The 15,556-nt window shown below is 33.9% G+C and overlaps 1 protein-coding gene across 6 annotated transcripts in view; it reads right to left on the reverse strand.

The window, feature by feature from the left end:
- KDM4C (lysine demethylase 4C) overlaps nucleotides 1-15,556 on the reverse strand; it is a 268,042-nt gene that overhangs the window by 25,019 nt on the left and 227,467 nt on the right. For 5 of the 6 annotated variants that reach the window (XM_063422095.1, XM_063422094.1, XM_063422097.1 and 2 more), the window contains exons 18-19: nucleotides 7,101-7,286; nucleotides 699-869 (exon numbers count right to left, since the gene is read on the reverse strand). In XM_063422095.1, coding sequence (XP_063278165.1) covers nucleotides 699-869; nucleotides 7,101-7,286 — 357 coding nt within the window. Of the gene's footprint in view, nucleotides 1-698; nucleotides 870-7,100; nucleotides 7,287-15,556 lie in introns of those variants that run through there. The other variant, XR_010083425.1, reaches the window with a different exon arrangement.

Below are 15,556 nucleotides of genomic sequence, written 5' to 3' on the forward strand. Positions count from 1 at the left end.
AATGTATTCATTGCAAACACTGAGGGAAACAATCTTTCTCCAACTGGAAATTTTGCTCATATGTGCCAAGTGCATAATGTAGTGTCCAACAGTTATGAGAGCCATGGTGGTTTATGTGAGTAAATAAGGGAAATCAAAATCTCAGTTACCTTTTGAAAATGTAATAAACTATACTACATATAGATAAACTACTAACTTCTCCCTAATGATTTTTATCATTAATAATGTAATCTCACAAGCAAAATATCAGGAAGAATAAATTAGTTGTTAGAACAGATTCTTGAGAGATATTCTTCACATTACAGCAGAAGGCTTCTATTCTGTGAGGAATTTTTACAAGTTATCTCTAAGTGACAGAGAAGGATGTATGAAATTCCCTCTTTCATATTCTTGATTAAATCCATATTTCTTATTTAATTAAAAGATTTTCTAAGATTACTCTTGATTCATTTGGTCAAATGGCAAAGACTAATTAGAACAACTAAAGTTTGGAAGGCCACTAGAAAATAATAATTCTCAGCAGTTAAAGCAACAAACATGAATAGAATACTAATATGTTATTTCCTCAAGGTCATAAGAAGTAGTTCAAGAGGTTCCAACTCTCTTCTAAAAACGAAAACCAATCAAATTCCACAAAAATCTACCCCAAAACCTAAACTCAAGAAAACAAACCAGAATGAATCTGAGGGAGTACTTACTACAATGTCTTCAGGAAAAGTATCCAGACTGAAGGAGCCGTCATCAAACATGACTTCATAGAAAAGCTGAGATGTCACTCCTATGACTCTGCAACTATAGTATCGTGTATTTCTATGTTTCGTGATGACTGTCTGCCCAATTGTAATGGCTTTCCCACATACTTTAGCTCTCTTGAAAAAAAAAGAAGAATTTAAAAGAGAAAATAAATTTAAAATACCAGCTTACTCATTAAAAAATTATCAGTGTAAAAACAGGGTTAATAACAGCTCACCACTCAAGATAAAAACTTCAAATTAAATTAATTTAATTAAATCATGTTAACATAATTTCTTTTAAATATAGAATTTCTCCACTTTGTGGGAAAACAAATGACACCTGAAGTATACCAGATCAAAGCATATTTCTGCAGTTGATGCCTTAAAACTATTCTGCATAACATCAATAATACAGAACTAGAAAAAAATTTAACTTTTATTTGTAGGATATTTTTTAGAATTTTCCTGAAGACATAATATATGATGAACCAAGAGTATGGTTGTGATTTTTTTTTAAATGATGAGATTTTGAAGTACTGGATTTCTGTATAATTCTACATAACAGAATGGAATTTTGCCCAGCAAGATGCAATAACTAAACGCATATCCAGCTCTTGCCAGAGCTGTCTACAGCAGTGTATCTGAGGAACTTTCTAAGTTACATTGTGCAGAACTTTTGCTTTAAAGCTTCAAACAGCACTGATCACTCTTCATCAGTTATTTGCATAGTATATCAGCAACAATATTTTTTTTTTACTTTTCACTTCTAATTCTCCAGTGTTAATTATATCAATCAGAAAACTAGCAGAGTTGTTAAACTATGCAAAAATTCTACATCAATAACTTCTTGATGGATTCTAAATATAAAAACAATGGAACTTGGTAGGAAGGTAATCACTAAGAAGCTGTGACCATGTGACCATGCAGTCAACTGCAACATCTCAGCTCCCAACTGTTGTGTCCCCATGAACCTTCCACTTTAAAAGCAAATTTCTTCACCAGGAAATATAAAATCAGTATTTTCTCATCCAAGTAACACACAGAAGGCTTCTTTCTTATGAGCTTGACTGTTCAATATCTCGCAAAGGGCCACTGTTTTTATGCAAAGGAGAGCTATTGTGAGTTTGGCTACACCTGAAGAGTTGAACATTTCTAGTTTTGTAAGATGATGTGGACTGGAATATCTAAGAATGAAATATTTTTAATTAGAATTGTTTATATAAACTGTACAAGAATACTTTTATACACAATCCACAATTAAGTAATCATCAAATTTCCTAGAACTGCTTTTGAAACCTTCAAAGGCAGTAAATTCTTCAGTCAATATAATAGTCTTAAAATTGTCTTATGAAAATCTGGAAAATCCTAGAGCTGTAGGATTTTCATCACTAGAATTGAAGAGAATAAAGAACGCATCAGTTATGTTAGTTAGATTTTGAGTATTAGCAATAAAGTGAATGCTTTGGCATAAGAGGAAAAACACACCCTAAACTTGAATTCTTCCGGTTTTGTGCTGACTTCTTGTCACTATTAGGCTTCTTTCTTGGACCTATTTACTGGATTTATAATTTTTAAACCTCTCTACTCCTGAAGACTAAGGACTTGTCAACTACAAATATTCTGTGCCATTTTTATAGGCAGTGCACTAAATCTCTGTGTGTCAGAGCTCTCTGCCTGTCACAGATATTTGTTGGATTTAGTTGGGGTCACCTCAGACAGTAAAACACAATGATGTTCCTAAAGCATTTCCCTGTGTATCTAGAAATAATGTTCTGAGCATAGTCACAAATTATTTAACCATTACATGTATAATAAAATTATTTCTTTCTCATTTTAACTGTCTCTAGATAGAAGAAGTATAAAAATTAACTATATAATTAGTAACTGACTGATATTATCATAAGAGCAATAACATGTCCATAAGCGTGTTTTGTCCAATCTTGAAACATATGTAAACATACATGGTAATTTATCTTTCAACTTTTTTATTTTATCCTATTCAGCTTTTGGTGGGGGCAGAGGTAGATCAGACATAAACTAGAGACTATTAATTGATTTGTTTCTATGAGATAACAAAAAAACAATTATACTACTGAAACCCAAGGAGATATTGCTCTATTAAAAGGTTTAAATCTTCTCTGAAAGAAGATGTAACTCTTCAGAAGAGATGGAGGACAAATTATAATATTTTAAGAGACAATACAGATTCATTTAATGATAAAATTTTCAGAGAAAGAATGCCATTTCTCATTAGAAAAAGTAATAAAACCCAGAAATGCATTCTACCTCAAGAAGATTATTTTTTAGTATGTTGTCTTCATAGGATTCCTTATTTATCTCTCAGAAAAACATATTCACAAGTACACTTTGTAATTGATTGCATGTCCTAGAAAACATTTTCTGACAGAAAATCTTAAGACTTTATTGATGTTAAGAATGTCATTTTTGATCAGAAAGGACAGCTGTTATGTAAGGGAGTCTATCAGATTAAAGAAACAGCTGTGCTGGTTACCAGATTATTGAGAAAGCTGCAGTTTAAAGAGCATGATTTTCTTTAATGGTACCATAGCCAAGAATGAACTAAGATAGTGGCAGAAATACATAAATCAACCACATACACAGAAAGATAATCTCCCCTTCTGTGTGCAAACTTCAAAAATATAAAAGGGAAAATTACTTTCATTTTCTGTATGGCAGAAAACAAAAACCTTAAATACATAAGCTACATGAATATGAATTCATAATAACTATCATGAAGTGGGTATCTGATGTACATCTAAGTACCTAGAAACTTTCTCAGGCTACAGTTTTTAACAGGGGATCCTAAAAGTTCTAAGACTTATTCCATACAGGAATTTAAATCTCATCGGTTACTCCTTGGAATTCCAATTTCAGCAAAGAAATTATGCACAACATTTCAAAAATAATCCAGCTCATGCTTTTCAAGTAACATGTCCTTCTGAAGGCATTGCTTGGTCTTTCTGAGATGTTCAGGGGCTGGCAGTAGTTAGCAGACAGTGGCAAACAGTGACACTTCATCACTAAGGTATTCAACAGAAAAGGATCTACAGCTTCCACCAGACAGCATCCCTTCACAGTCTCTGTGTGCTACAGAGGTTAAGAACTGGCCAATAATAGTAGAAGGTAATTTTAAGCAACAGTAGGTATTTGTATCTCCTTTGCCTCTTATAAATTTTGTTATTCTTTCAAATGCTACTGGGTCTGTCTAGATAATCCCTTCTGTTGTCACTTTCCAATGGAAATAGCTGTGAGTATAGGTTTGCCTCCAGCTGGCTTTCTCTGATCTGCAGGGCTTATATGGATCTTTTGGAGTTGGCTTTGGGTTTTTTCTCTGTCAGAATAGTTTCATACAACCCCTCTTTCTTATTTTTTTGTGTACGAACAAGTTCTTTTAATCCAAACAAATTCATCTGCAGCACCTATTCTCAACTGTCCTTCCACATGTTCTTGCAGTTTTGATGACAAAAATGTGTGAGGGATATGTTTTATGCCCAGAGACAAGCACAGTCAAGGAGAAAAAACGAAAAAAATCCAAACCACAACTTGTAAGTAGCAAATCACAGAGCCTTCCTTGAGTATTGACAGTCTAATTTACATAAAAAATAACATAGGCAATAACAGCAATAACCCAAAACACTTCGTATAGAATAACTGTTCTGCTAGCAACTTTATGCGTTATTTCTAAAGCTATACCTTCAGCAAATATAAGAGGTAGGCTTAGTTTTCAGTCCATGAGCGTGGAAACATATTTTTGAAAAGTCATATCAACACTTAAAAACTCCAGTTCTTAATACTTCTGTATTTACTTCATCTGGCAGCACCAGATAAATCCAAGGATTATTGCTTTCCTTTTGATTTTCGCTTTGATGATTTTTCTTCAGAAGACCCACCCCACTGTTTTCAATGACTGACAATTCTAACATACTGAAGACAATACAGAATCTGATTCCCAGTGAAAAGACTTATGAAAGTATGCTGAAAAATTTTGTTTGAGTTCACAGGCATAAATAAGTTGGATGCATATTCTGCTTCATCACTACAATAAGCCCTTGCCTGGGGTGAAGAGATATGCTACTAATAGTAATAATCCACATTTATCTGTTTAGGTAGGCCTTTTTTGTTGAGCACCCTCATTGATTTACATATTAAAATACCACTACAGGTATGTGTCACAATTTTTCCTAGTGCTCAGAACTCATTCTTTGATTGTTGTGTTTTGGGGGTTTAATTTTTTTTTTTAACTTGAAGAAAGCAGCAAACACTACAAAGGTATTAATTGAGCATTTAGATACAATATTTAGAGTCTATATTTTTAAAAATCAGACCTTTTAAATTTTTTCCTTGAAATAACTAGGGGAAATAATAGTATCCTTGCTTTACGAACAATGTTTCTGCTAAATACCCAAAGAGATTTTTTTCATACTGACAAGATAATCTATTTGACTCCTGTAAAAATTTGCTAAGTGAGTATAATATTTCAGTCTATATGATTCCCTGTTCTGCTTCTAAGCAAGGAAACTAAAACAACAGGCAAAAAAAAAAAAAAACCAAACTTGATTAGAAGTAAGATACATTGGTATGCCTAATGGTGAAGAGCAATGTTATTTCTGCATGAAGGAATAGCTAATAGCTAAGAAAAGCATAACAAGGAAACCAATGGTGAGAAAACTTCCGAAGGCTTGAAGATGTGATTAGATTAATTATCCAAAAGACGGAGTAAAAAACCAAGCATTTAAAAACATATGGCAATCTCCTTTGTCTCAGGAGTAAGCTAAGAATTTTACAGAACAACATTCTTTAACAAAATATCTGCTTTTTCCAAATTTTGGCCTGATTGAAAACACGAAAGCATAACTTTTATTTCTCTTTTGCAAATCTAACTTTTAGCTAAGCCCTGGGGGAAAAAAAGGTAATAATAGTGAGTCTTTTCAAAAGTTAGTGCTGAGTTTCAGGAAAGCACGTAACAGTCTCATTCCAAGACACTTGCAATGTCCTTCACACAACCTCTTAAATAACAGCCACACAAAATCCTGGTTTTTTCCACAGTTGATGGGGTTTCATCTACACTACCTAATATAGGTCAAGAAAATCACTAAGAAAGCATGGAATTTATGGGACTGATACAAAACCCACTACTTAGATTACAAAGACTTGTCCCAAGAAGATACTAGAAAACATTTGGGAAATGTTTGCCCTATTTTTACTGGCTATGAATTAAATCCAGTAATTTTCCCTAAGGAGAGTATCTTAAGTTGCCTGTTCAGATAGAAGTAAGTTTGTTTTTCAAACCAAACTCATTTTCTTGCAAAGAAATTAAAGAAATTAAAACCACACAAAGAGTGCTGGTTTAATGTGTTCATTCATTCTGGAAAAAAAATATGATAAAACTTAAAAATTCTATGGAAATTTTAAACATGGATAAATAATATGTCTCCCTTTTTAAAAATCACCTGCAGATTGACCACTCAGGTCTGATTACTCTAGTTGGGAGGCATTATGATTTAATACACTGGGAAGAAAATCCTACTCTTAAGTAGTCTTGGTAAGTCTTGTCATTAAAGACCAAGGATTCACAAACAAGCTCTTGAAAGAACCACATCTATTATACAGACATTACCTAGGTTTATGTCTTTCATTTTAATTGCATAAAGGAGGGAAAAAAATCCAACTTGACTAACTTAGCAAACTCTTTTTTAAATAAGACTACGTTAGGTTCTTCTGGTTTGCTAGGAAGCAAAATTGAGCTTTAAGAGCCCAACATGAATAGCAAAAGTTCTCTCTTCACTGAGATACCAACCATTTATTCAAGTAAAAGACATTAAGCTAATTCTTCATTGTGCCTCATCTAAAATTAAATGCTCCTCCTCAGCACAAAATAGAAATAAAAAGGCAGTCATAACATGAATTTTCACGGCATGCCAGTGTTACTTTGCCAGATGACAGAATAATTATAATTGGATATTTTCAAGAGACTCTTTGGCTGCAGAACAAAGATTTTACGTACACACCACATCCATTATCTCGCAGATCTATGAGTATTTGCAAGATATTGTGATCTGGGTATTTATAATACACCTCGGGTTAACAAAACAGAGAACTCAGAGATTTGTTCTGGCTGTCAAAACAATATACTCAACAAGGACTTTAAATTAAAAAACGTGTTAGGCATATCAGGTATCACTTCTCCCAGGTAACAGCATAAGGAAAAAACCTTCAAGCTATAAAAGATTGCTATGCATGAAAATATGATAGACAGAACTATGATAATGTGGATCCATTTTCTCTGGAAACATACTTTAATTCTGCAATTCCATTTTTTAACAAATACAAAAACATATTCCTTACCACATTTTGGTTGATTTTGTGCCTGAAACAGGTGATGTAGACAACATATGGCCAGTCATCAGGTTCCATCAGCACTCCTGCAGCATGGGCACAGGTAACATGAAAGGATGCTGGGCAGCGTCCATATGAACACTGAATGCAGGCACCAGAGATTTTCTTAACTCTCTGCCTGCAGAAGATACATTTCTGTAGGAGCAAAACAAACAGAATATTTTCTGTGTTACTCCAACTTCAATGATTCTTGCAAGTAACTCAAAGTTTAAAAAGTTATTTGTTATCCAATGATTACATTTTTCACCTTACAATATGCACAGCAGAAGGAACAGCATTTATGAATTACAAGGCAACTTATTAAGATGATTAATACAAAGCATTTTTGCCTTTTTACATAAAGGTGAAGACAATCTGTTCTAACGCTATAGCAAGAAAACACATAGATAGATAATAGCTATTTAAAAGTTTAATTTTAAATTCCATACTCTGAAAATAATCTACTCCTCCTAAAATTGGTAAATCAAAAACCCTCCACTATATTTGACAAAAAGCAACAGCAAGACTCAAAAATAAAGAGAAGAGGCCAGACTGAAATGTCAGGCTAAAACAGGAGTCCATAGATCATTTAACTTAGTTCCCTACTATGAAGCTGAACTAAATATATACGTAGATAGTCTTTGTAAAATGGCTAATCCAACACATTCAGGAAACAGTTTCTACAATATCCTAGGATAGCCTGTTACAGTAGATAAATCTCCTCTAAGTTAGAGACATTTTCTTTATCTCAAGCCTTTGCATAATTCTACAGCTGCAGGCTGTTCCTAAGACCATTTTTGGTTTTTAGCTTGTTTTCATTGGTTGAATATTTAATATAATGTCAATACAGTCATGAGGCTGGTATCAAGAAACACTTTTTTCCTTTTGCCAAAATGAAGACCACATCAAAATAATGTCACTGTTTTGTAAGTAGCACAAATAATGAGCCAATAGGAAAAGAAGACAAAGGGATATAAGCTACATTAACTAAGTCTGTGGAATAAGTTCTAATATACTAAAAAAAGACCATACAAGATGAACTGTACCTTGCCACCATAAGACACCACGAGCAGACTAGGTAGAATAATTATTTCAGTAACTTCTATGGACAATTGTTTTATATCACATATGAGAATTATCCTCCGATAGCTCTCATCATGGCTAACAAAAATGCAAATGTTATTGATGATCACAAAATTATCTCAACTATTATAAAGAGATTTTTTGCAATGACACAAAACAATTAATTCTATAAAACATACTCTTGGAATATTGCATACTTGACTTCTTCTCAATTTGCTGCCCACCAATTTCTTAAACACACTCATTTGCCTATGTTGAGAACACAAATAAAAATAATTTTGATGTGTTTTTGCTGCATGATTAATAATTCTAGGTCTTTACTGTTAACTCACATCTAAATCTTATTCAGAGGTGACCAAAAAACTTTGTTCTCCACTGTTTCTTGATTTTCATATTCTTCATAAAACCAGAAGAAATTTTATTGTATAATTCAGCACTTAAATAGTTTCAATGGCTTCTGGCCCACAGTTTTGTGACAAGTAATACCTTTGGTAATGGCTAGCCCTGTCAAGCTCACTGGTCCTAGTTCCTGTGTCACCCTGAATGTGAAATACTCTTCAAGTTCTGCCTTCATGTTCACCCTTTGAAAGCAAGCTGCCTGCATGGTTTGCACAAGCAGAAATTAGGAGTAGTGCCTACCATCTGAACTTAGGGAAAAATTTTAGCTATCATTCACTAGAAGGACCTGAATTCAGCTCACTCTACTGTAGCACCACTGGGTTTAAAAGACTAGTAAGAGGTAAAGATGATTTTGCCACCAAAAGAAATGTTTCAGAGACTTGCTCATGTGCTAACATCTTGTTGCACGTTTGTATTCATATGCACAAGAACATTTTCAGGTAAGTGGAGTTTCAGGTAATTTTTCCAAGGGACCATAGATATTTTTTCATACATAGATATTCAGAACGTACTAAATGGAAATTCTAGATAAAAAATACAGTGGAAATCTAATATGTGTAATATCTGGATACCAAGTTCATACAAATAACAGAGCTCCTCTTGAATGCTTTTTCATATAGATATACACAAACTCACCAATCGGCTTAATGAAAGAAGAAAGACCAAAGCACTTACAAGTACTAAAAAAACCCAAAACAAAGAAAAAACAACCAACCAAAAACCCAAACAACCAACCAAAAAAATCCCAAACCAAGACCACATACAAAAAAATCCCACATGTTCTGAAATGAACACCCCAAAAACACAGTTCAAACAAAATGTAGAGAATGAGGAAAAGGTATAAAGTAGAGCTCAACTAGCATTGAATGAATAAATTGTAACATTACAGCAGGAAATGTTGGTCCCCCTTAAATTATTGGCTGCACATGCACAAGGGAGAAAATATGTAAACATTACAATGTGGTTTTATGTTTCTCCTGTGTCTTACTAAAGTATTATAAAACCTTTTTATAATAATAATGGGAGTCACAAAAATCTAGAATTACCCTAAAAGAATAAAGCTTCAGAAAAAAAAATGAACTTACAAGTCTATATATGTACAATTATTATTTTAAATTAATATTTTAAGGCTTATTACCTTCCAGAAGTAGAAAACCTGAGAAAAATAAAAGCAATATGAGGACAGCAAGAAATGCTGGAAATGTAGTCAGTAAAACCGAAAATGTGACAAATTTAATGGCATGGCCAAATCCTCAGAAATTAGGGTAAAACTTCATCCCTCCCTGTAAGAGAGGCTGACTTCTCTGTTCTCTTTCAGCACAAGTCAACTTAATGAGATCATGTCTAACAAACTGACATAGTATGAGAAAACATTTCTCACAATGCTTCTCAGAGCGTCAGCTTGAAAGTACTGAAAATAATTATTGAAAACAAGTTGTCCATTTACTATTGACTACATTCTTATTCCAGTTATGTTGGTTTAAAGTTAGTGTAATTTTGATAAAGAGTAAGGTTGCTTCAAATTTACTCTTATATAAAAGGAACACTGCTTGGTCATAGGTATTTCTGTGAATGCAGACCTAAGTTTGCATGATGAAAGTGAAAGAATTCCCATTTTTACCATGCAATAAATCCATCTCACTGCCATCTTAACCCAAGATAATTGCTACATTAGTTTACTTCAAATCCACATTAATCTTTTGTGCTACATTCATACATTCTTCAGGTATCAAAATGATTAAATCATGGATATGAACAGGCAGAAAAAATGTTACTCTACATGCAGGAAAAGAAAAAACTTCCTATTTCTCCCTGTGCTTAAGGAATACCATAAAACTACGAAAACCACTCTTCTTTCAATAATGTAGGTAAATAATCAATATTAGCTAATAAAGAAATTTCTTATTTTATTTAAAGAAGTTTCTTATTTTATGTAAGATGCTTTGTACAAGCATGATACAAAGAAGGATGATGCTGATGTAACTCAGCTTTATAATGGCTCTCAAACGGAGGCATGAATTCTGAAAAGTACACATAAAAGTCCAGTGTTCAAGCAAACTACAGCTTGCATAACTGTATCAGGCAACATGGCCCCAATTCAGAACCAAGAGAAAAAGCCCCTTCATATTTGAAACTATACATCAAATAGTCAATCCACTTTAATCGATAAATAAATTCAGAGCACATAAAATAAAAGCAGACCAAGCTATACAAAATCTGTTTTGCATAGACTTTTGGAACATTAGCTGAACTACATACCATATTGTGGATTATCTATAAGTAGTAAATTGCACTGCGCTGCGTCTTGCCCATACTGGCAATTCCTCCTCTCCTTGACTCTTACTTGGGGTTTGACAACATATGAATTCTTTTTCAATTTTTCTGTATGTTAATATTATTTATTATAGCATGGCGATACATGAAAAAAAGAGATGATGCAAATGTAAAAAAAAAAAAATTAAAAAATAAATTAAAAAAAAAAAAAAAAAAAAATTTAAAACAACCCTATTGAAAGTGACCAAAGGAAAAAGGCATCAGAATCTCAAGAGAAGAAAGGGAACTACTGGCTCTGAAGACTAAGGTTTCACTCTCCCCACAACTCTTTCCCGAAGTCTGACTTTCCTAAATTTGTAAAATAAAGGAATCCCACAGAATGGAACCAATCCTAAACTACTCCTGCAAAAGAAAAGGTCGAAATATCTCCATGTCAGGGCAAACCTTGTATTTAGGAATGTATGTTACCTGTGAAACAAACAAACTTAACACACCATGAACATATTTTCTAAAATACAATAATGCTAATTCAATGCTCAAATGACAGTTTTTCAGTAGCTTGAAACTACAGCTTTTCCTACCAGCTAAAACAATTCTAGACATCTAGGAAGAATGTACTTTTGATTTAATGATTGCTAGATACTAGTGTAAAGCAGAGACTGAGGGGAAAGCAGCTGAGGATCAATCTTTATCAGAGATCCAGATGCAAAATGAATTGGAGAATAAATAAAATTGTTTATATAACTGGAGATTAAGAATATAGGACAGAACAATTTTCTAGATTGTGAAACGACCTCTTTTTGCCCCCAAAAGAAAAATATTCTACTGCAAATGAATTTCATCATCATAGAATAGCTCTTTAATGTTAATAGTCTGCAAATCTATAAACGGAATGAATTTTAAAAAACGAGTTTGAGGAAACTGGATGTCAGCATTTTGCAAAAGACAGCCCACTGGTAACTTTTATAATAATTTTTATACAGTTTTATTTAAAGATTTATAAATTGCTTCCCTCAAAAGGAGTGGTATTTGCAAATAAAATTCCAGTCTCTAAAAGGATCATGAATTAATCACAGTAGCAGTGTTTTCTGATAGAAGGATTTATGAAAATAAGCACAAGCTGAGGTCACAGCAAAAAGCCAGGGATGGATTTTAGGAAACAATTTTGAGTATTGATTTCTCCCCAAAATTATCTTTATGTCTTGGCAATCAGAATGACTTAAGTGAAGGAGTTCACTGCAGTAAAGCATTAAATGCCACAAAAAGAAACTATTTCAACAGAGCCTCTAAAAATTATTAGATTTCCAAATACCACTAAAAATCATTCAATTTCTGCTTGGTTGAGTTCTGCTGCTGCTGCTGCAGATGGTTGGTAACTACTAGTAAGTTACTAATCTGTATATTCTCACCCTCGTTTACGTAGTTTTGCCTTCTATGTATCATTTGAAATACTGACAGAGACACCACTGTAAAGTTAAGAAAACTAATGAAAAATCACCTCTATTTTTTTTTCTGTGATGTCTGCTTTATCATATCTTCACTGTAATGAACCTACTTTGCTTCAGAATTTACATTACCAGACAAGCAATGTTCCTATTATGTATGATCACACCCTAGATGTGAAAAGCCAGCCTTACTGTAAGCAATAGCACCCATAGATACACGTAGATTTTTACCAGAGCAAAGATTTTACAGAGAATATTGGCAGAAGGAGGTTCACAGGCTTATCAGCTGTTATAACCTGAGACTTACAGTATAAAATTCAGAGTGAAACTAATCTTTTCTTTCTCCATTCCAAAGCCAGAACATGGAATAAAAGTGACAAAGATTACAGCAAGGGTTGGCAGCAAAAGTACTGGCACAAAGATTTATTAATGATGCGTAACACAGTCAGAAGATGCATACTATAAAGACATTTGACACATTATCTGCAGATCAGTGAGCACATGTTGTCTGCATAGCCATCTTTTAGAATATAAAGTCAGCACTTAATTCTGGCAGAGAACATGGTATGTTTCTATGGAAACAAACTCATTATTGTTTTTACATTTTATGTTGCCTTTTATTCCTGATTAATTTAAACCAAGATGAGTATTTGAGCTATGAAACTGACAGCATCAAAACATGTGAAGAAAGGGTTTGTTAGATGATATATTCTACTTCATTGTTCAGCATGTTCAGGCAATTATATAAAATTAATTAGGAATGTTGTTAGAGAAAATACCAAGGGACTATTTTGCACCCCTCTGGTTTTTCAAACTTAAGAACCAGTACCTCAGGTGGAAAAGCCCTAGTGCTTGTAGAAAACAATTTGTGATTTCTGACTATTCAGTAAGTCTGCCAATAGTGTGGAGCTCTGGCAAATTAAAGATGGCAGACATTATCTAGATGTAGGTGAATTTTAGTTGTAAATTTCAGCAGACAAGTAAACATAACACTAACATAACATCAGCAGCAATTAGAGACAGGAATCCTATTCTTGAATAACTCTGTGATAATGTAATTTTGGATCTACTTTCAATGAATGAACTTGTAAGTTGTTTAATTTTGAATTAAACACGAAAATATATGAAATCGTGCCATATATACATACGGAATTAAAATACAATTTTAATAGCTGATAAAAAATTACCAGGACTTGCCAAAATCACATATAAATACAGTATCCATCAATTATTTCAATCAAAGTGATTACCAATAGCTTTTAATTAATTTAAAATATAGTACAGAGTTTACAGAGTTAAGAAAAATCTCGTTTCTCCTGAAGCATGGATTGTGCGATTGTCATGAAAGTGTCATTAAATGGTAGGTTAGAAGAAAAAGAAAAAGAATCAAAGAGAACAAAACACTTGGTGAAGAAGTACTTATTTTGAAAGTACATGAAACTGCTTGTGCTTCTGTGACACACTACACTGTATCAGTAGCTGGTAAAACAAGTGTTGTGAGGTAAAAGGTAAGAAATAAAAGGCCCTGTTAGAGCTTCAGCTGTGGTCTCACAATCACAATACCTACGACTATGCCATATCTTGAGAAATAAACTGCTGTTTATTTATCTTCAGTGTGCTTGAAGTTCTCAACTTCATAACAACATTCCAACACCAAGCACTACCTCCTTACTTTTTTTCAGGCTAGAGTAGTACCATTAGCACTCTATATGGTCAGAGATACTCTGAAAGTACTTGAGATGTCTCTAATCCTACCACAGAGATCTACTGATAAAAATGCCATATAAACATATCTCTACTATCTCCTCAGTTTTATTTACAAGTACTAAGAGGAAAACATTCAGTCACCATCTTCTTTAAAAAAAATCCTTATGTACATAGGAAATACTCTGCTAGCAGACATTCACTGAACACAAGAATAAACCTCTCCTTCTTCCACATTTTCATACATCAGGTGACACGGAGAACTTAGTCATCCTAAGTCTTATTTTACCCCCTTCATATCCACCTCCTTTCAGAAAAAATATGTGACTGTGAGCCCAAACATTATAAGGAGACTCTCAAGATTTTATCTTAATTGTAGTTTTTACACAGTCATGTATTTTTCTTACACACATTTTTATTAGAGACAAAACAAATCTTTTTTCCAAACAATGCTTCTTCCCCTGTAGGTTTGAAATGTTGCAGGTCTTGTGGTTTTTTCCTCCACAAGGTTCACCTTCTATCCTCCAGATTGTACTATAACAAACACACAGGCTTGAAAAGACTTTTCTTTTTTTTTAGAAGCACTGTGCCTGTACTCAGTGCATCTTTGAGGCATCCTGAAATGAACAAGAAATGATTGATGCTAGTATTGGAAGGGCAAAATTTCAAGATTAATACAGGAAGTTGGAAAGAGTCTTCTCTTCTTTATTCTTCAGGAAGAAAGCCTTTTTATTAAAACTTTCTTTCCTATTAGCATAGACCAGTTTGAATAATTTGCCATTTACACAAAGGCTAAAATATCTGACAAGCTGTGAAATGCCATTTAGGCTGAAAAGGTGATGAGGCATCATTTCACTGCCTCACTGCTTACAGCCTCCGGGCATCCCACTATTATATTGTAACTGCATTTTTTCCAGCTGATTCCTATAGGTGTTACTGGAATTTAAGGCAATGGTCAAGTCCAGGTTTTTCTGCACTCCAGTCATTCAGTCACACAGTTTAAACCCCAGTGTGTGGCAGAGAGACAAAACAACAAAACAAGGGCAAAACTATTCTAAAGAGTATTGAAGGTTGGTGGAGACCTCCAGAGCTCATGTAGAGCAACGCTTACAAGGCAGACCTAAATCAAGTTGCATAAGGCCCATCCAGCTGACTTCCGAACATCTACAAAGACAAAGATCCCTCAGCCTTCCTGGGCACCTGTTCTAGGTGTTCCATTTAGCTATCATAGTATCAGCTTTCATAGTAAAAAACTCTTTTCATGGCCCTGGAATTAACCACGTTCTGATTTCTGTTCTTTGCCTCTCAAGCTACCACCATGCACCTCCAGCAAGTATCTCTTTTGCCTGTATCCCCTGATTACATCAGCACAAATAGCAGTGAAATCTTTGCAAAAAGGTGTCTCTTTTCCAGGCTGAACAGACTCAGTTTCTTCAGTCCCTCTGTAGATGTTCTGTACTGCAGACCTGACCATCTCAGTGACCTTTCATTGGGATTGCTCCCATACGTCAATAAAAGGCA

Source organism: Prinia subflava, chromosome Z (genome assembly GCF_021018805.1).
Source record: "Prinia subflava isolate CZ2003 ecotype Zambia chromosome Z, Cam_Psub_1.2, whole genome shotgun sequence".
Taxonomy (NCBI): domain Eukaryota; kingdom Metazoa; phylum Chordata; class Aves; order Passeriformes; family Cisticolidae; genus Prinia; species Prinia subflava.